The sequence below is a fragment of the Acipenser ruthenus genome, chromosome 25, assembly GCF_902713425.1.
Source record: "Acipenser ruthenus chromosome 25, fAciRut3.2 maternal haplotype, whole genome shotgun sequence".
NCBI classification, from domain to species: Eukaryota; Metazoa; Chordata; class Actinopteri; order Acipenseriformes; family Acipenseridae; genus Acipenser; species Acipenser ruthenus.
The window spans coordinates 2,532,092-2,554,145 of NC_081213.1; the positions used below are offsets into that span (position 1 = coordinate 2,532,092).

The 22,054-nt window shown below is 38.2% G+C and overlaps 1 protein-coding gene across 1 annotated transcript; it reads left to right on the forward strand.

Moving 5' to 3' along the window:
• Positions 1–239: 239 nt before the first annotated feature.
• Positions 240–21,606, forward strand: LOC117414135 (proto-oncogene tyrosine-protein kinase LCK-like). Its single transcript, XM_034023873.3, has 13 exons — positions 240–731; positions 6,356–6,462; positions 8,623–8,698; positions 9,342–9,432; positions 9,536–9,637; positions 9,999–10,102; positions 10,518–10,667; positions 11,084–11,236; positions 12,958–13,137; positions 15,910–15,986; positions 18,952–19,105; positions 20,093–20,224; positions 20,751–21,606. The coding sequence occupies exons 2-13, from the start codon at positions 6,361–6,363 to the stop codon at positions 20,954–20,956; spliced, it is 1,527 nt and encodes a 508-aa protein (XP_033879764.1). The 5' UTR covers positions 240–731; positions 6,356–6,360; the 3' UTR covers positions 20,957–21,606.
• The last annotated feature ends 448 nt before the right edge of the window (positions 21,607–22,054 follow it).

A 22,054-nucleotide genomic window follows, 5' to 3' on the forward strand; every position in this document is an offset into this window, starting at 1 on the left:
CTTTACTGCTCAAGGGCTATAAACAGTTACAAGCCACGCGGTTTTTTAAATAGACTAGTCATTACCATAGGGCTGATGTCTTTAAAACTTTGGTGGTTTAGTTTGAAAACAGCCAAATGTGATGGATAAAAAACAGGTGGAAAATTGATTAATATCCTCTGCATTAGGTATTCTTACTCGGTAACAAACAGGAATGTCCACTGTGTGTGATATCAATGCCCAGAGCTTGTTCTGAAACCCTAGTTAAGCAGAAGATTTAGTAGAAAGTCAAAAAGAGAAAGAAAAAAAGAAAGCTTGTCGGGAAATGAAAATCATGGTTTCTAAAGCAAATGAAAAAACACACAAAGACGCAAGAAAGATATTTCAACCCAAATCTGAATAAAGGCTAACGTAAAACCGAACAGCTGTCACACCTGCAACAGAGAGATGCTGCAGGCCAGATTTCACGTTAGTGACACACCAATGACAGGAAACTTTGTCTGTTGCAGTTGTGTGGTATATGAGGAGTCACTAACAAACAGATTCTCTGCTTAGAAGACAACTCACTGTCTCACTGGGAGACAAGAAACCCAAGCTAAAAAAAGGGACCAAATTCTGCTTCAAAACCAAGCGGTATTAAGGAACAAAACAGGATCTATTTTCCAATGGGGAATTGAAACTAAAACAGTCTGCTTTGTCGTTTGGGTGTTAGAATGTAGAGTTCCTATATCTTCAGGACTGACAAATATAAGGTAAGCTCCGAAACAGTTTTTCCTTGTAAGAAGCAAGTTTGTATTTAGTAATGATCACATATTTGTGGAGGCCTTTAACTGTATAACCCACTAGTGTCCAAAAACACATTCGTACAGGCATCTGATAGTTTCCAACATTATGGGCTGTTGAATACTATAAGAAATTATTTTTCCAATGGAAATGTGGGGAATTTAAGAGTTGTTTTCGGATCATTGTTTGTGTTTATATTTGTAGAAAAATTCAAAGGACATGGATAATTCTAGAGCATTTTATTTTATTTTATATTTGAATTTGTATAAAGCAAGCATTGATTAGTAAAACATCCATGGTTGTTCATATGTCCCAGCCTGTGACCAAACTCTTGATGGAGGGCAGAGTAATTAGTGAGTTTGTCATGAACAAAGCCATGGTCAACAAGAGTCGCAAGGTGGATAATAAATGTTAGAATTAAAGCTTGTTAAATTAATAATCATTAATTGAAGCTAACGTCATACGAATCCAATATGAATTTAAGATTTCGGTACAAAAGCATGTGAAAATTCTTAGGTAGTTGCGGTTATTAATGAAACACACAATAAAGCGTCTCCAAAAAGAAAGAAAGAAAGAAAGAAAGAAAGAAAGAAAGAAAGAAAGAAAGAAATGGGTCTGATAAAAACAAAGATTCGTATCAAATGAAAACTAAAATTCAGTCCTTACACAAAAAAATAAAACTATTCACTAAGAGTTGTCCTTCAAACCAAAGAGTAGTAATGCGTGAACTTTGAGTTAATTTGGTCTGTTAAGACACAATACCTGCCTGCCTTTTTGTAGGCATGCACAATACTACAGACTTAAATGGGAAATACAAATACAAATGTCAAGACCCAGTAATGAAGCAGTAACTCGGCAAAATAGGTCATATTATGGAGGTCCTGAGCGAAGCAAAGAGTATCTAAATGACTGGAACAACACTGGCATCCAATTTTAAAGACCCTTAATGGTTTATTGTAATGGTTTTCAGTCTTAAAGTCATCACTGATGCTGTGGTCTCAACTTTAGACACTCGTATCTACATAACAAAACCGCACCACACCTGCTCGAGAGAGGCCCAAGGCTATATAGCAGGGGGTGTTCAGGGCAGGACTGAGGCAAGGTCACTCACAGAGATGAGAGTGGAAGCTCTCAGGGGTCCTCTTCAACACAACGCTGTTGGAGACTGGGGGCCGCACAGTACCCTGTGTGGGGTATCTCAGATTCCTATGGGATAGTAGAGCACATTTTATTGATGAAAGGCAGCCATGTAAACTGTAGTTCATTTGAAGTATCCCAAAAAAACAAACCAAAACAAAAATAGCTTTCATTAGTTAATAGGTAGGTAGACTTCACCATTGGGACAGTCTTTTAATGGTTAATAGCCAGGTAGACCTGATGCCAGCCTCATTCATTTGAAGTAACAGTACCAGGATCCTCGGTATATTTGTATTTACAAAATAACAAGAAACGTGGATTTTCAATAGTGTGATATTTGGGACTACTTGACAACCTAGAAATGCAACCAAATACAACACATGTTTATGGGAGTCTACTGAGCCTCAGTGCTGTCCTAGGGAGACCAGTCATTCTGGCTACGTGTTTGATATGTTTAAAAGTAGGTATGGCTCACCATTTCACAAAGAGCAATTTTAGTCCAGTCTTGTGACTCCTAGTAACTCATAGTGCCTAGTCTTCTATTGGTAAACCTGTATCTACAGTGGCTTGAATTGCAACGACATGGTAATTACCAGTACATTGTAAACACAACTTTATTGTTTAAAAATAAATAAATAAAAATAATTACTTACACATATAATTAATAGTAGCTAAAGTGGGTTATGCAGTGGCATGTGCAGGTACAGTTTCAGGGAGAGGAGTGCCCTGAAATGGAAACATAGGCATTCTAGGTATTTTAGAACAAACTGAAGAAATAATTAGATTATGTTTGTTAGCTTCTCCTGTTTTAACCTAAACGTTTACAGAAAAAAATAATGTGTATTATTCACGTCTTCAAATCTCGGCTCACGGTTATGCCATTTTCCCCATAGAACGAATATTTCAAGTACAATATTATAGAAAACAGCTGTAGACAAGTACTGCATATATTAATGTCTCTACAGAGTTAATAAATAGTTAACAGCAATGAAATATAAACCATGTATACTTTGCTCGATGATGCTTGTAGAGACGAGGTTGGTCGCACACACAAAAATCTCTTCTCCTTTTAGACTTGACCGCTAATATTATGCATCAGACTCCTCTTGCATTTTGTTTTAAAAACCTTTTATTATTTATTGAAACAAAACAAGAAACAAAACACAGCACGTTTTGACAGTTAAAACAGACGCTGGATAATAGCCATAGACATTATTTAAAATGACAGATGGCGATATTCACCTATCATAGCATTCACTAATTGAAAATGGTTTTAGAATCGATTGTTAATCCATACATAGTATAATTATGCAATAATTAAACTCAAACACTGATAAATTAAAAGAACACTTTAAAAATACAGCCATACATTCTGATATACGTTACAGATCACAGTGAACTTAAACACAGTTATTGACATATTAGCAGCTATAATTGGCATTAACATTCTGAGTTAAGGCCAGCCATGGGCCAATTCAGAAGAATGGACGCTTTGGCAATTTGGGTAAACCCTAAACCCAGTAATTACAGGGTGATTAAAGACCCTTAAAACCAGACGTTATACTTTTATAAAGTAGCACGCGTATAGCTTTGGAAATATATAATCCAGTAGAAATATGAATTCAAACAGAATACTTTTTTTTCCCCCACGTAGTGTAGGTTGTCGGTCTCTAATAGCAAACATTCAATGGTCCAGATTCTGTGCATGAATTTTGTAATTTCTGAACAATGTGTTGTTTCTGGCCTGATTTGTTGCCAGCAACAAGTGCCATTGTTGTCAGTGTTCCATTAGACAACAGATCGCGTCTCAAAGATACAACAGAGCTGTTGTTGTTTGTCTTTCATGATCTATAAATGTGACTGTTCTACGTGGGACTTTAGGCTGCCAAAAAAACAAGATGGCGGCCCTAGTAAAAACAAATAAAGAAAAGTCTTCATAGTAAAAAAAAAAGGTTTATAAAACAATTTAGAAGTGAGGCAATGGAAGTAATGTGAGAAATATATTGAGGATCTCTGGCAAAAATATAGTATGATGGGCTCACATAGGTCCTACAATTACTTTCTTTTTAATTATTCATTTACCATAATAGAATATGGTAATTATTATTATTATTATTTTTTTTTTTTTACCAAATATCCAATTATCTTTTGAGCAAAGTGATTGCAGAAAACACTAGTAGTTCGAGATTAATTATATATATATATATATATATATATATATATATATATATATATATATATATTATTAGGAAGGTTTTCAATTGGTTTTCATCAGCGCTGTCAAAACATAATTTATATATTTCACAAAACCGTACGTCATGACAGAAAATTGAAGCAATGAAGAATCGCATAATTTAAGATCGGAACAATTTGCGTTATTTCCAGTTACATGTTAAACATAAAATCCTTTAACATGTTCATCAAACACACTCAAAACATGTTTACTTAGTATCTGCCTAATATATTGTTTGCTAATAACCAAATATAAAATATAAAACATAAAACATTAAAATGATGGTAAATCGCTAGCATTTGGGTTCTTCTATAAAATGACTGGTAATAAATGTAGAATTATTCACAACTGACGACTGAAGTTCAGGAAAATATCAGCCAATTTTAGGAGGCAACTGAAAATATAAATAAAATCATTTTTACAAACTGGTAACCTTTTTGTCCTATGTTTCGGCTTGAAAAGTATAATTGAAGGTACAAGTTTCAAAATAAAATCTGGTATTGCCGCTGCTGGCATTAGAGGCCATCATTACAGCCTAACTCAAACCAAAGAATATCTACTTACGACAACAAAAACAGTGATTATATTGAAAACAGAACTCAACTTAAACCTTTCACCGGCTATCTGAACACAATGATGTTTTTAAACCATTTTAAAATCCGGTATATGCATAACCTTGTCATTATATATATAATGACAAGGTTATGCATATATATATATATATATATATATATATATATATATATATATATATATATATATATATATATAAAGATTGGAAATTCCTATCTAATGTTTATCATTCTATGCAAAAACATGTAATGCTTTCCAACAGCCAACACAGCACTCGGCACGGATGTGTTCCGGAATGAAAAACATGTTTTTTTAACACGTTCCATCTGATTTGCATTTCAGAGAACCTACAGCCAGCCTCTTCCACTGATGCGTTTGCAGATACCAGACGGGATTTTTTAAACACAGAAATTCCTGGTGCTGATGACAAGCCTGTGCAGCCATCATTATAGCATCATCTTTATAATCAATACATCAGACTATCCATGCTGCTGTCAATTAAAACAGCCTTGTGATAAATAAACTACCAAGTATGATAAGAAAATAGCTGCCAAGGCAAAACAGCATGCCACCACCAATAGCAGTGCTACAGTAAATGCATCCACATTTTAGCTTACAGGGAGAATGTCACAATAATATTCTATGACTATAATTAAACTCTTTCCCTGCTTCATAAAACCAGGGAAAATACATATAGCAGGGCACTGTTTTTTATTTCATGCACTTTGATTTTACAGGAGAGCCTTCTAGAACGGAGACCTACTTATGGATTAGCTAATGCCAACATACAACCACTGAATAAAACAGAAAGAAATGTTAGAAATCTATCCTTGCAGACCATCTTTATTAAGATTGTGCTTATGCTTCGTGACAGTGGTGCTCAAACTTCCTAACCCAGTGGTCTTCATCAAGTTCCCACAGTGGTCCATTTATTTATTTATTTATTTTATTTCTATTGCTGTAAGTGCTGTCTTATAGTGTGCTCTGGAAAACAGTGCATGTTTAGAGCAAACATTTAGTTTCCTTGTTGGAACAAAAACCAGTTCCTTTGGGAGTACCGAGGATGAGCAAATGCTATATCTGTATTGCCCAGCACATTCCTAATTGACTGAATGAAATGCCCTTTCCCATATAAAAAAGGCTACTATGGTAAATGTAGCTCGTAATTTTGCAGTTTACAATGTGTTTCCCATGCTTTCACGTCGCGTCGTATACTGTAACACTCGTGCCATGTTTCACTGTGCCTTTGCTTTTGTAATCCTCAAATAACAAAAAAGATCAGCTGATTTATACATCAAACTTCAGGAATGATTTTACAAGGATTTCCAAATAATCAGAAATAGAGACCATTGATGTTACTACCAGTAGGATGTTACTGGCACTAACGCAGCTGATATCGCTGCTGACAGTAGCTGCACAAAACACATTTTTAATATAACCAGCCATTTATAGTTCTCTGAACTTAAGGTTTCCTCAGCAGTTGATGGTTTATTTTACCAGCAGTAGAATTTGTCCTGGTAATAAGAAACCACCAAAAGTCTGCTGCCAGTCGATTTTCTCTGTTAAAACCCCCCGGGTAGGGTTCTGGGGTTCATATAAACCTAAAGACTGTCCACTTCAGTAACATTAAAGTTTCTTTTTCCCTTCCAGAGACCATGGGCTGTAGCAGTTCAGAGTACGATGACGACTGGGTAGAGAACATCGATGAATACTGCGAGCACTGTAACTGCCCTATTAAACCAGATGTCAAGCCGCAGGTATGGATTCAAAATACTGGACATCCATTTGTGATAGGAGAGCTGCTGACAGGTGACGTTGGCAACATGTGGTGGAGCTCGGGTTTTAGGTGGTTTTCTTTATGTTGTTTTAGGGTAGTTACACACATGTTGGTTCTTGATATACAAAGTCGTTCATGCACATCTGTGTAAACTACGATTCAGCTGAGTGTTACTGAGGGTTGTAGTCGAATAGGTTTGTTTTGAGCTTGATGTCTGAAATGTGCCAAGCCCATAAGGTCATAATTGTTGTAAATGTTTTTATTCCTTTACAAGATTACTTCATTGGCAAATGTGCCACATTACATTTCTTACGGGTGGGGCTTCCATCTGTTGATAACATTCATTTCATTTTTGCTTCTCATTCTAAACCTGGCCATATCAGGCCCACCTTAAAATCTAGTAAAAAACGGGTTCAGCTGTTTGCCAACTTAGTGACTAACTATGTTTACACGGCACATGAAATCGGATTACAAAACAAGCCGATTTCCTCAAACAAACAAACAAACAAACAAACAAACCTAAGGATCTGCGGAGCACATGAGCACACTCCAACCCAAAGTGAATACCATGCAAACAGAGAACGCATTAAGATTTTGCTGTAAAACAGGAATTAGATGAAGCTCTGAAATTATACTGACTATGCATCCTCTTCTTCCTAATTGGATAACTATTGTCAGAATTTTACATAAGAATATCAGTATTCCTCAGTTTTCCACTATTGGTTGATCTCAAAACGTTGTCAAGAAGGGTCTTAAAGGATCCCAGTGATTCAGTAACAATGTGGCAAGGTAACCCATTCCATACCCTTACCACTCTCTGTGTAAAGAAGTCTCTCTTAAGCCCGTCTCTACTTTCCAACTCTGTTCTCTGGTCCTGGTTTCTGTGCTGTGCTTAAAGTATTTTCTAGGGTTAACTTTGTCAACCCCTTTTAAAGACTACAATTGAGGCCAACTCATTATTATTTTCCACTACTTTTGGAATTGCAAACATTTGCAAACAAACATGAAGATTAGTTCATGTTTGCATGCACGCAATAATTACATTGCCTTCTTGAAAAGTAAATCAGATCCCAAAACACAGCCTTCAGAGAATGCGTCAGGGTATTTTGACAGGATTAGCTGTTCCAAGACTTTCCAAAAATAGCACTTTTTAGAAAACTTGAATTTGAGCATGCACACTGATTGTTGTGTTACATCCCGGAACCAAATAAGTCTTAAGAAGCCATTACTCTCTTTAACAGAATGATTCAGAAAGACAATTGTGACTGAGGTAGATTTATCTAAAATACTCTAACTGGGAAGCTATAACTGAACCACAGACATATATTCCAAATATAGAAAGGAAATGGGTTACAGTTAAAGATCACGGTCATGAATGTCTGCATTTATTTATGTTAGTGACTTTCATGGGATCTAAATAACAGTGCTTTGCAGTTGTTTTGCAATGTATTTTCTAGTTCTGACAATAACTTTAAAAACAGCTGCAAGTAGAATAAGCAATTTACTAACTGATTAAAATCATACCAATCTGCAATCATTACAGAGCAGTATTTTAAAGTTTAACCATTATAGTGACTGCAATGGGCTGCGGCTCAGAGTTATTTTAAAGTGCTACTCGGAAATGGCACTTTTTGATAACACATCTCTAAAGTACTGTTATAGTGTTATAGTGGAACAAGACTACATTGAGGTGTTAAAAAAAGACAGTGCTCTCTCCATATTTCACCATTCGATGATTTACTAATTGGGTTAATTCACTGTCAGGCCATGTTGACAATACATTGCACAAGTCTTGTATAAATGCCTCACACTAATTAATTGCTGTCAGATTTAGTTATTTTCAGTAGGTGTGACAGTGATAGAAAGTAGGAGCACTGTATCACTCTCCTGTAACTGGTGGCAGGCAGGAATTCAAATGGAATTTCATAAGAAACCAAATACGATTTTTCTTTGTAAAATTCCAGTGAAGTAAAAATGATCTCATGAATGACAAATTCCATGACAAACTGCTTCTCGTCTATTTCTGATCCATTACCCTGTGACACAAGGCCATGAAACCTGCCTATTGTTAACTGAAACCAGTTGAAATAATCATGATACAAAACTGCTCAACGATACTCTTTCAAATTTCTCCTTTTAGTACTCAATCAGCACGGATATAAGGGATCCACTGGTGCTGTATGAAAAATACACTCCGCCCGGATCTCCTCTTCCTGGTAAGTCAAAGATGTGCTTTTATTGCAAATAAAAACAGTATCCAGGTGCTTCAGTTGCTACGTTAAGCACCAGCTTGTTAAAATAGCAACATGCACCCTCTTTAGTTAGCTTTATTCTAGTCAAAGTTCAAGTTATGGTCTCCGTGAAGTAGGTTAATGGTAATGACTTTTCAAAGTCATTATTTGACCCTCAAGGTTTTTAGGGGTAAAAAATATTGGAAAACAACCACAAAACCTGCATAAAGGTTCGCTGTAGTAAACGTACACAGTAATTTTGCAGTTTACAACCATTTACCACACTTTACTATAGTTTTACCACTCGTTACCATGCTTTTCCGTGATTTACCTCGAGTGCCTGTGGGTTTACCATGCTTTTACAACACCATTTCGAAGCTTTACAATTTCAACGCTTTGCTAAGCTTTTGACCAATATATAAAGCAGTACACTTTTTTTAAGGTCAGTCGAGGTGTCAGTGACAAGGGAGGGCTGGGTTAGAAATACCTTGGTGCTTGTGTTGATTCTCAGGGGACAGGGTGTAAAACCCTAGTGACTAGTAATGGGGACTGGGGAATCATCCCAATGCAGAAGTAAAGGTACTTCATTCATTCCTTATTATCATTATTTTCTGTCTTTGCGTTTCAGACAACCTGGTCGTAGCGACATACAGCTACGAACCCACTCACAGTGAAGACCTGGGCTTCCAAAAAGGAGAAAAGCTGAAAATCCTAAGCAAGTAAGCTAGCTGGCAACACTTTGACAAGTCATTAAGCTACAATCTGCATGAAACAGAACCCGATATAATGAATACAATTAAACTGCTTTTATTTCATTGCCAGGGATGGAGGGGAGTGGTTTATGGCTCAGTCTTTGGCGACTGGGAAGACAGGCTTTGTTCCTCATAACTTCGTTGCAAAGCTGGACACCATGGAGACTGAACCGTGAGTGCAGCACATTTTATTTTACCTAGAAAGAGTTGGAAGTTCCGGTTTAGGTATCTGTGTACTTGTGTGGGAGAAAGGAGATGAATATCAAATGCTGCCGAAGTTGGTGGCTCAGTAGCTACCATCTCCAGGGCCAAAACTCAACCACTGACCTAGCAAACTCCCTGTACTTCTCTATCCATATATCTTTATTTATAAAACCATCTATACATGCACCCAGCCTGCTCTAATTGAATCCAATGCAGTTCATTGTATTGATGCTATGTAGCAATAAATTAAATAAGCAGTACCACCACCTCTTAACACAGATGAACAGAACTTTCCTCAGTCAGTACTAATTGGGTCTTTTTATTTTAAGGTGGTTCTTTAAAGATATCTCCCGAGTTGATGCTGCACGGCAGCTTCTGGCTCCGGGAAACACTCAGGGCTCCTTCATGATCAGAGAGAGCGAAACCTCCAAAGGTACTGAGAGATGCGACGCTGCTAACTGTAATGGATGAAAAAAACGATATGTATGAATCAGAAAAACTGATGTTTAAAAAACGTGATACTGTTTACAAGAACAGCTAGATCTCTTCTAAAATGCAACCAAACTCTATATCATATATGCAGAAATGTGCCGGTTTAATCTGACATTTTCTTTATTAACTACAGTTCCTTTTCAAGTGCACTCACAAAGGTGTACCCAAGTGCATTTTACACATAAACCAAGGCCATCAAACACTACTCCAGTGAAACGCAGAATTTGACAAGCCTTTTATCCAGAACAAATTATATCAAAATGTATGCCTTTGTTTATAAACGCCTTTTATTAAAATCCATTTCATAATACTGATATATTATCCGTTGGCGACGGTTTACTTAATTCCATCTCCAGGCTCCTACTCCCTGACCGTGAGAGACTTTGACCAAGAGCAAGGAGACATCGTCAAGCACTACAAGATTCGCAATCTAGACAATGGCGGGTACTACATCACGCCAAGGATAGGATTCAACAACCTGACAGAACTCGTGCAGCATTATATGCGTAAGTATTCAGGGACTGTATGGCTGATATCTAACGTTTAATCGGTTCAATTAAACGATTTAGAACAGGGTTGGAACAAAGACCAGGAGTGGAAGGTCTAACTTCAGACAACCTTGCAATAAAATATAACAGACTCCTATAACAAACTTTCATTTAGTGAAACAGCCACATTCACTTTACAAAAGCAAAACTTTAGTACAGTAAAATAATCTACAGTGCAGCCACCCTTTGCAAGGAATGCACCAGCCAGCACACCATAAAACAAATGTTATATGTTCCAAAACCGATGTAGAAATACATGAAAGGCTAAAGTTGCTGCTGTTAAGGTGAGTAGTGAGTGAAAACTGGCTTGTTCTAATTGTCCTTCACTCCCTGTTGCCCCCCCCCCCCCCCCCCCACCTTCCCCGACTGCGCAGAAAACTGTGACGGGCTTTGCACGCGGCTGGTGAAGCACTGCCAGAACCGCGTGCCTCAGAAACCCTGGTGGCAGGACGAGTGGGAGATCCCCAGAGAGACCCTGAAACTGGAGAGTAAACTGGGGGCCGGCCAGTTCGGAGAGGTCTGGATGGGTAGGTGACTTTCCTCTCGAAGGATTCAAATGATGAGTGTATGGAATCTTGCGTACATAAGAACGTAAGACAGTTTGGCCCATCAGTGCTCGTCCGGTTTCCCAGTAGCTGATGGATCTTAAAGGATCCAATCGATTCAGCATCAATAATATAGCTAGGTAACCCATCCAACCCCTTTAGTTTATTAAAAAAAAGTGAAACCTGGAAGTACTAATGAAAACTGCACTATAACTAGACAAGCTAAACACTTTTTTCTGCATTTCTGCATGTAATTACTATTCTGTCCAATTAGCAGATTCCTAAGCAATTACTTTGCAGTATTAATTAGAAAAACACTGATATAGCACCAGATATAGTTGTTTGGCTTGGCCAGTTTGAAGACCCTAGTTGACCGCAGTATTAGAACCCGAGAATACCCAGCATGCAGCAGTGTGGTAGCCATGTGCTGCTTGTCAAACGTGTTTGTTCATCAAAGATAACATCAAGCTGTGAAGTGCTGGTGAAGGGCTGTATTGTGGTTGTATTGTTACGTTACTGTGCTGCTGACATTTACAAAACTGAAGCACTATGGAAGTGAGATGCTTTCGAAATAGAGAACTGCTGCGCCTGTTTACACAGATACAGAGCCAGCGGCCATCTTTGTGACTGAGAACAGGATCTAAGCAGGATCTGCCACACTGAAACTCCTTAACCTGCTCTACCAGGGACCTCCCTCCACCATGTTGTGTATTGCGTTTAAAGCTCGATAAATCCCCATGTATCAATAGAATTAAAGAGCGTCGGCTGCATTTAGACAACGCTGATTAAAACAAACCCCTTTCTCAGTTCTCTTTTCCTGGTACACAGTAAATACAATGTGGCTGTAATTGATGAACCGTGCCCTCACCAAGCCTGCTTTAGCTTGGCTATCAATACCATGAGATAATGACCGCAGAGACGAATCACATTGGTTAGTGAGTGAGTACTGTAAGTAAGATATTCATTCTAGACAGGGTGTGTGTGGTCGTTGTGCAATAAACCATTACATATACATTACTACACACCCTCAAAGACATGGTATACCAAAAGATATACATCATATTGAGCTGACAAACAGTCGAGCCCTTCTTTAACCTTCAGGCTGCAAGCATAGATGGACATTTCCTTCTTATTTATTAGGTTGGAGAGCAATTGAACCATAAAACACTCACTATCTGGGCTAAAAACAGTACGTTGTATATCTTTATTTCAGCATCACTTCCTTTGCACTGGCACAACAAAGCTCAGTTTTAAATATTAAAATGGAAATATCTAGTTTTTCACAATTTCCACTTTTACAGAGCATGAGCTTCGCTTCTCCGAAAGAAACGTCTCCAAAGAAATGAAAATAAACAACGACCACATTATATTCTTTAGAAATGTTCAGCAAAAGCAAACGTTGTTTAAAGAAACAGACTTCAGAAGAAGCCGCCGGCCACAGAATTCTGTAAAAGAACAGCAACGTGGTGTGACACAAACAATATTCCTATTATTCTTTACTCCAGGTGGCCTTTTTGATTTGATCACAACCCACCTGATTTGATTGTATTTTATTGTAATTCTAATTCACAATCTTTTTTTTTTAATCCTTCAGATGTTTTTTTTTTTTTCCCCCGGCTATTATTAATTTTTTCCTGTATGAAAGCGTTATAGAAAGGACAGGGCGATTGTATCCACTTTTAATCTCCTGTCCTCGCTTGCAGGTTTGTACAACAACGACCGGAGGGTTGCCATTAAGAGTCTGAAGGCTGGCACCATGTCTCCTGCTGCCTTCCTGGCCGAGGCAAACCTGATGAAGCAGCTGCAGCACCCCAAACTGGTGCGCCTGTACGCCGTGGTGACAGAGGAGCCCATCTACATCATCACTGAGTTCATGGAGAACGGTAACTACAAGTCCACCATCTCATGCATGGCCGCCTCATATGGACACATATAAAAAAAAAACTCTCACCTTGTCTTTGAAACGCATTGAACTGCTTCTCCTGGCAACTAACCCCTAGAATTACATATGAATTATAGCACCGATATTCAAATAGCAGCTTTTGAAACGCGCCCAATAACAGAACGAATAAAACAGACAAAGAAAAACAGTCTTTGCCAGTGTAACCGGCAGTGCTGTCACAGTGCTGTTACAGATTCCGTCCCGTCGGTGAGATGAGGTTAAAAACTCTAAAACCAAGAATGCAGACGAGCCTTTTGCACTGTGGTTAAGACTCTTGGATCGGCTGTGGTTCACGCTCAGCCTCCACCCTGTCGCACCAATAAAAAAATGGGCCCAACCTGAGTTATCTAGCGGGCGATGCATGTTGGCCAGGGTGTTAATGCAAAGATACTGGTTGTTAATACACCATGGGGTTTAAAGTAGGATACTGAACGCTCCACTGATTGATTGTAGTGATGAGCGAGGTCATTATACCCCACACCCTGCTTCTTCAGTGACACTCTTGGTCCACTTGTATGTACAATTAAAGTATGAATAATAAGGCTCGACAATACCGCATGGTATTTACAATATACACTTTAAATATACTGAAGCTGGCATTCAATTACACACTCCATGATAGTTTGTCAATGTCAATACAATGTATAATACGACACACACATAGGTCACAGATCTCTACCTTAACACTGGAAGACGCTGGAAGAGTGGCAGTTTGAAACAGTTTTCATGTGCATGTTTATAATCATCCTGAATCCTTTGACTCACATTTCCCTGTGGTATGCAAGGTCTAGAACAAAGGGAAGTTCCATCCTGTCCTCCGTGTAAAATAAGAACTTGTTATTCACTTTTGTTATTGTTCGTGATGTAACCCCTATTGACCTATCCTGCAATTAAAGTAGGGCAGGTTTCCAGAACTGACGCAGAGGAGACCATTGTCAGAATAGGCGTTGGTTCAGTTGTCTTGTCAGGAAAAGTAAGTAAGAAAGTCACTGCTGCCCCTGAAATAGAAATGCAGATATATATAGATAAACTGCTGGTCAAACCTATACATAAACCCAAATCAAGGTTTTGGTATGTAGTCCAGTGCTGGTTTTCCATTTTTAAACCAAGGGAATTTTTTTTTTTTTTATGTGTTCAGAGTATAGTGTTCTCATTAACCCTTTAAAACCAGTGATATTTGGTATCTCTGAACTGCATTTAATAATGAATAGGGTTTTTAATTGAGACCTTTCCTTTCAATTGAATAATTAGAGCGTGTGAAGGAATGATGATCTTATTAATCACACTTAGCCACACTTTACAGTCTGCACATCACGACTAATGAGATGTTTCAGTGTTCACCGAAGAAGAAAGTGGATTTAAATACCACTTAGATACGAAGAGCACATTTTTGTAGCCTAAAAAAAACATCTTACAGTGCATGCAATTGTTAGTTAACTTTATAAAGAAGTTTGTTAACTGTTTTTTATCACGGTCGGTGGTAATGCGGTCAGTGATTAAGGGAAAACATTTGTCTGCTTAGTTTTGTTTCTCATAAGAGCTCCCACAAAAATAATTTCCCGCAATGCAAAGGAAGATACTGGAAGCAGCGGGCGTTATATTTCTGTCACTTGCAGAAGAAAGCATTATGTCTTCCGTTACTACTTAGTTACTAGAAAGGTCAGGACACTGTAACTGAACAGCAGAGGCACGCCACCTTATCCTGACCTTGGCATCTGCACTGTTTATTATCCGACTGTTCTATATATAAAAACATAAAACACTTAGTCTGTAGTAACACTGTCTCAAGGCCTTTCCTGAAGACATTGCAGTCAGTCGTCTCTAGGCATTTCCTGTATGAAATATGATGCATTTTTGACGCCTATATGATGAATTTAGTTTAGTGTCAGTGCCGTATTTGTCCGGCTACGTTTAGAAAGCACTTACGCTACAAAGACTGGTAGGACGTCTTCTTGCGCTGTGATTGAGTTTGTATTTTAATGGTTACATGTCATTAAAGCATGTTTGGAGATCATGCTTTTGTACACGGCCACAGGGTTTCACTGGAGTGTTAGATTATCTTCATGCATCACCCACTGGCTTCTTGGAACTTCTTACACTGTGGTTTAAATCTTTATAGAATGTATATATATATATATATATATATATATATATATATAGCTTGATCATATAAAATAAGTGCATGGTAATGTATTCATTCGTATAGGATACCATTAAAAAAACGGATTAATAACATATATATATATATATATACTTGATATAGACTTCAAAACATATTAAAAGGGGGCTGATTTGATCATTCTATACCCTACAGAGTTAAGTCACAGCTGTTTTTTTATTCTATACCCCACATAGATAAGCCACAGCTGTTGATAATCTATCTCAGCATGGTATGCAGTAGGTTGTTCAAATCAACCCCTAACTTTTCTTTCTCCCATGGTGTCAGAATATTATTGGCACCATCATAAACTGACTTACTGGTTAACGTTTCCCTGTATGATACGTTGCTGTAGTACAAACTTAGACTCCCATATGTCATGTATTTCATAGTATACCGCATTACCGGGCATGCATTACAAACAAAGCCTTTCTACAGTAATGATAAATGCAGCAAATGGAACTTGCATTCTGACTGCCTATCTTTAGCAGTACTGGTCGTAATGATTTGTTTTAAAACTTTAAGTTTGTGATTCGATGTGTCCTTCAATTCCAGGCAGCCTTGTTGATTTTCTCAAGACTACTCAAGGCTCGAAATTGACCATGAATATACTCATAGACATGGCATCACAGGTAAGTGCACAATAGTTTTTCTTCTTCTTTGTATGTATCGTGACCCCTAGTTACCCTTGTTAAATAATAACAGGTGGCTTTTTAAGCTGGTAAAAGACAGCTTTGTACAATGCATGGAAAAGAAAGTGTGTTTAAACTTAAATACTGCAGATAATTACTTTCTTTAGACCAAACACTGTATCTGCTTTGCAACGGCACGCAATTTGGAACTGTGAAATTTACCAGGTCATTCTGTTGTATACATAACATACATACAATAATAGCATCCTTTTACTGCGCTGTGCCTCTGCTTTGCGTGTTTATCAGAGAAATAGGATGACATGATTTGTACTACGTCATGTCCTTGCAGACAGTAATCAAGTTTCTTTATCATTAAAACTCATACGAGATACAAAGAAAATGTGCTGTCAATGTCACCGTGGTCGGGTGTGTGAAGTGTGGATGGTGTTTCGAGGAAGGTGTTGCACTTCTCCTTGTGCCAGTTGCATACTCAACACTGCAGCTTTAGAATCTGGCAATGAGAGGTAGAGAGTGAGGGAGATGGCAAGAGCACAATCCTGTTGCGGCTGAGACCGGTGGAGGGGAATGGGAGAGGATTGGAGGAGAAGGCTGGCCCAATGCATGTTTAGTACAGTATGGAGTGAGGGGGTTGTTATAAGCATCCCTGTGGTGAATTCACAGATTAGGGCAGAAAGTAACAGTATAGTGGACCTGCGCTTTTTCTTGAATTCTTGACGCTATTCAATCGTACTTCCAGACAAAGGAGGATACGAGTCAAACACACACCACTTATCAAAAGTGAGTAAACTGCCATGTTTCTTTAGTTTGTCTGATTGTGTAAAATTACACGTACTGTAGCAATGAGTCTCAAATTGCCATTATGACTCACAGAGCAAAATAGATTTTAAAAAAGGGGATCCCCTTTTTCATCATAGCATTTTTGTTTTACTGATAGAACATGTTACAGGAAATACCTACAGATCTGACATTTCCACTGGGGGCTTAAGTGGCAGTAAAATATTGCAAAACTATTTTAAAAACGACACCGGTGCAGCGTAGAAAAGACCACAATGGGGACGAGGGTGTTCACAATCACTCTGAAAGGTTCTGATTCTGTTTCTCCAACAATGATTTAGAGCTTTCTCTAAATGGCTTGTGCCCTTCCTAACGCCACAGAAATCATGTGACACTGATCTGAGACAAGAAATGACAGTCCTGTGTTCAAAAGCATGCTCTGCTGCAAGCAAGACCACACACCTTTAAATCTATTGTCAGAAGCAGGTGAAAAGTGGACCGCAGATTTTAAACGTGCACCACTTTACTGAAGCAATGCAATTGTAGTAAAGTTAATCTGCACTTGTATTAATCTACTGTATGTAATGCACTTTAATGCAGTGTGTTGATTACATAATGTAGGGAGCAAAACAAACTGTAATTAAGTGGTTTGCTACAAAGTAACTATCTTCCAAAACATGGATTTGTTTGGATTTTGCTAAATTATAGGGCATTTGGAATCTCTTGTGATAACAGGACACGGTACAGTTTCTGTTAACAAATGTCACAAAGGCATTCACAGCAAGTACAGCCTCCAGCCGAATGACTGATTCATTCAAATTGAATTGAGTGGACTTGGCGACTGCCTTCTCCCTTATTGTCGTAAGAGATGTGCTACCGTGCAGTTTGGGAGGGTTCAGTCCGCTCAAACTGTGCTGAATGATTTCTGTTATAAGAATGTGCGCAGGAACTACCAGTAAACTTAAAAAGGATTGCTTTTGCTTTAGAATTGCCAGCTCTGCTTTACACAAGATGTAGTGTATTTTTTTTTTCAAATCCTTACCAATGCTTGGTTGATTTCCCATACTTTATTTATAACAAAAACTCGGATTAGACCCTCAGAACACTGTCATCTCCTAGTGCTCTTGCTAACATGCTGTAAGCTGCTCTCAATTTACATTTTCAGTGTCAGGGTTTTTTAAAGTGGGTCACATTCAAGCTACAGGTGGTCCTGCTTGAATTTGTAGGGAGTCACGTGACGCGTTTGTGAAGCCGTATGAGAAATGAAAACCATAAAAATGTAGTTGGCTTGTGAGGCTTCCTGTCTTTATGTTATCAGAGCCCAGCTCAAGAAAACATCTGCCAAATATACACAAGTTAAAAACGTTTTTTTTTTCTTTTCTTACTTCATACAGTTTGTAATTCTTTGTACGTTATCTCAGTCTTGTTCTACAAAAAATGCTGTAGGAGTTTGTGAGCTGTATTTAGCAAGGGTGCAATGGGGAAATGGGATGCTGAGCTGTTGGTTACAGAATGGTCACTCTGATGACATCCTGACCTCTGTTTATCTTGAATCTATAGAGAAGCTACTTCCTTATACACTTCTTGTTTTCAAATAAAAACGCATAGCTTAATACAAAACCGTGGCACACCTTTCGTGAGTGCTACAGCCTGAATCATTTTATTTGAAAGCACAGAACCATCCTTACCTGTGGACACACATGACTTTGTGAAGCTTTTATGACTGAGATCTTTACCAGTACCACTATTTGTGTCAGAAGGTCCCCTACTGTCCGAATGTTTTAATACACATATTGCAACAAATTCAATAACAAAAAAAAAAAGTGTCAAAAAAGCAGAGGCATTCAAGGGTTATTGGTCAGGAGGGTCAAGGGCCTGTCTGTAAATGTCAAGCACAAGTATCGAGACTAATCTACCAATTACAGATTTAGTAATAAAACAAACAAACGCCAGGGGTTTATTATTGCAAAACTTTAATTTAAATAATTTACAACCTATAAAACATGTTACTATTGTGCTGAGAACACTTTTCAGTGATAATACACGATGCTCGTGTCAGCTTTGGGTTGGCAGCTGGGCCCCTGGTATGCCCCTGGGCCTAGTCAATTGTCTGAGGCCAGTCCTGGCTTGTGGAAGGCTTTCGGACTGACACTTTGGTTTTCTGTTCAAGGTTGCAGAGGGAATGGAGTTCATTGAAAAGAAAAACTACATCCACCGTGACCTCAGGGCCGCCAACATTCTCGTTTCGGAGGAATTAATCTGCAAGATAGCTGACTTCGGATTGGCTAGGATCATTGAAGACAACGAGTACACAGCAAGAGAAGGTACGCTCAGAACACTATTAATGTAGGGGCCGATTTGCTGTTTTGAGTGCATATAAGTAATGTACTACACGCCAAGGGAAGCATGCCAGACTGTTAGGCAGGGAAGCAGCATTGAAAAGCAGCATGTCACAGAGGGCTATTTCAGAAAATAAAGAGTATATATATATGTGCGTGCTGTTCTGTGATGCGAGCAGCAGACCCTGGGTGGTGAGAAGAAGCCGGAAGTCTGAAGCGAGCTTGGGGGGGGAGTGTTCCTGTCCCCCCCCCTCCCCGTGAGAAACCACAGGATACCACATTGTTTCTGTAGAGCTCATAGAATGCTGCTGAATGCTCTTCCAGCCAACTGTAGACTTTTCAAGCTGTAGCTGAGGTCTGGCTGCAGAGCTGAGCGCTGAGCGCTGTACCCGGCAGCAGCAGCACCTGCACTTCTTATATAAAAAACAAAACACTCCTTAACTGTAGCTTATTCACCCCCCTCCCCCTCAATACACCAATCTCTGCATGATTCCTCCCTTTTCTCTCAATCCTGAGACAGATCATATGCTACATACTGTACATTTTTAGCCTGAATTTATTAAAAAAAAAAAAAAAAAAAATGTAATAAAAAGTTCTTAAACTACAGGGAGCCCAGCAGGCACCCAGGTAGGTGGCAGGAAAAGGGCACTTTTCTCCTATTATAGGGCACGCATTAAAACACAGCTCTAGTTTGCCTGAAGTAGTGTACATCTATGCCTTTTAAATGACACAGTATTTAGACCTGTAATTAGTTTGTCCAAGAGCTCCCCCTAGTGTCAAAACACCCATATGCAGGCAGAACACCCCTCCTTGAATCAGAATGCAAAGTCTCACCTGCATCCATGTTCCTTGTGTTTATTTATTTATTTATTTTTTAACCTGTTCCTGTTCTTGGTTTTGTTTGCACTTTTACTAATTTACAAGAAAATATGTTAACCTTTATTCTGTTTTTTTTGTTTTTTTTTGGTTCAGGTGCTAAATTCCCTATTAAGTGGACCGCGCCAGAAGCCATAAACTTCGGCACCTTTTCAATAAAGTCGGACGTCTGGTCTTTTGGAATACTCCTCACCGAGATAGTTACATACGGTCGGATTCCCTATCCAGGTAATTCAACTTAAGCCTGTTGCGTATTCAGTACATATAGCATACCATGTAGGGTACCCATCCTACACTAACAGCTCTACAACAAGTAGGCTTTCTTGTTACTGGACCTAGAGTGGGGTGAAAATCATCTTGTATTTTACAATAATGTATAGTTAAATAGGAATAATTAAACAAACCGGCTAATCTTAAACAGCATCTTGGTACAGGTGCGTGATATAAGTTATTTGATATATTCTTCTTCTTGTTTAGATTCATTTTATATCAGTTTCTGTTTCCTGGTGACTTTTTAAACAGAGCAATCAGAATGATGTCTAAACTCCAAGCACATCAAAGTGTAACATCTAGTATATGTGTACATCAGTAAATAAAACTGCATTGAAGAAAATGTGGTGTACCTTACGTCCAATGGAGGCAGCGTGCTGCAGGGGGATAGGTAATGGCTACACTGGTGTACCAGATGTGTACTCGGTTAACATGTCTGAGAGCTGATTTCATCTTTAATGAATGCATTTGATCTTTGCACCAGGAATGACGAACCCGGAGGTAATTCAAAACCTAGAAACAGGCTACAGAATGCCCCGTCCAGAAGCCTGCCCCACGGAACTGTATGACATCATGAATCTCAGCTGGCAAGAGAAACCGGAGGATCGCCCGACCTTCGAGTATCTCAGGAGCGTCCTGGAGGACTTCTTCACAGCCACCGAAGCTCAGTACCAGCAGCAACCTGCCTGAACAGAAACGCTCCTTCACAGAAAACTATAGACTGCAGTTTCAGTGCCCTTTGTTTACTACTGTTGTGCTATGATTGAAAAGGACGAGTCGGAATGGGCCGTGCATCATCCGAATGGCTGTTTTCTTTCTGTTTTTTCAAGAGTTTTTTTTATGAACTTCACAAATCACTGAAAATGAATTGTGTTGTTTTTCCGCACTGCTTTATTATCAGTTTTAGTTTGTTTATAACATGCACCAGAATCTTATTTTATATATATCACTGTTAATGTATATTTTTTGTTAGAGTCTAGTTTCATTTTTCACACACACACACACACACAAAAAAAAACCCTGATCAATTTATTTTTGAACAAGGGAAGCAGTAAGCATGTGCAAATATTAGGTTATTGCTAGCTGTGTACATGTTTGTATGTGTTTTATTTTTTTAGATATTCAAATAGTACCCAAATTACATTTTTCTATCCATCTGAAAAAAGGGGAACTGCTTTTAATCACTGAACCTTTCATGGAAAACACAATATAACACCCGAGCTTATGTGTAAAATGATTGGAACGTTTTATAATTGCTATCCTTGCTTTCTTTTTCTTTGAATAAAATGCCATTCCTAGATTAGTAAGCTGGTTGTGATTAAATACTTTGTTGGATATACTGTAGGTTAAATGGTCTGTGTTTATTATAAATACATTTATGAATGAATTACTAACCAAGCATGCCACTGGAAGAGGGTGAAATGACCAGAGAGGGTGAAAGTCTACAGTCAGTACTTACTGATTCATTACAATCACAAGAGGATCAGGTTGGATGAGATTTCTTCAAAAAGCCTTGAAATTCAGACATCCCACTTCAGTGTCAAGTCACAAGAAACACTCATGCGATTTGGTCAAAGTATGAAGTAAACTGTAATACTATAGTAAATAACTATATTTTGATTGTTAATAATATTTAAATTAACAATATACACTTTTGATATTAAGTGTTCTATTTAAAAAGAAGCCAGCAAAAGCCTTTTTTTTTTTAAACAAACAAACAAAAAAAACTCATGACTGCTTTATGAACTGGGCCCAACATTTCTACTTCAAAATCTAATTTATAAGACC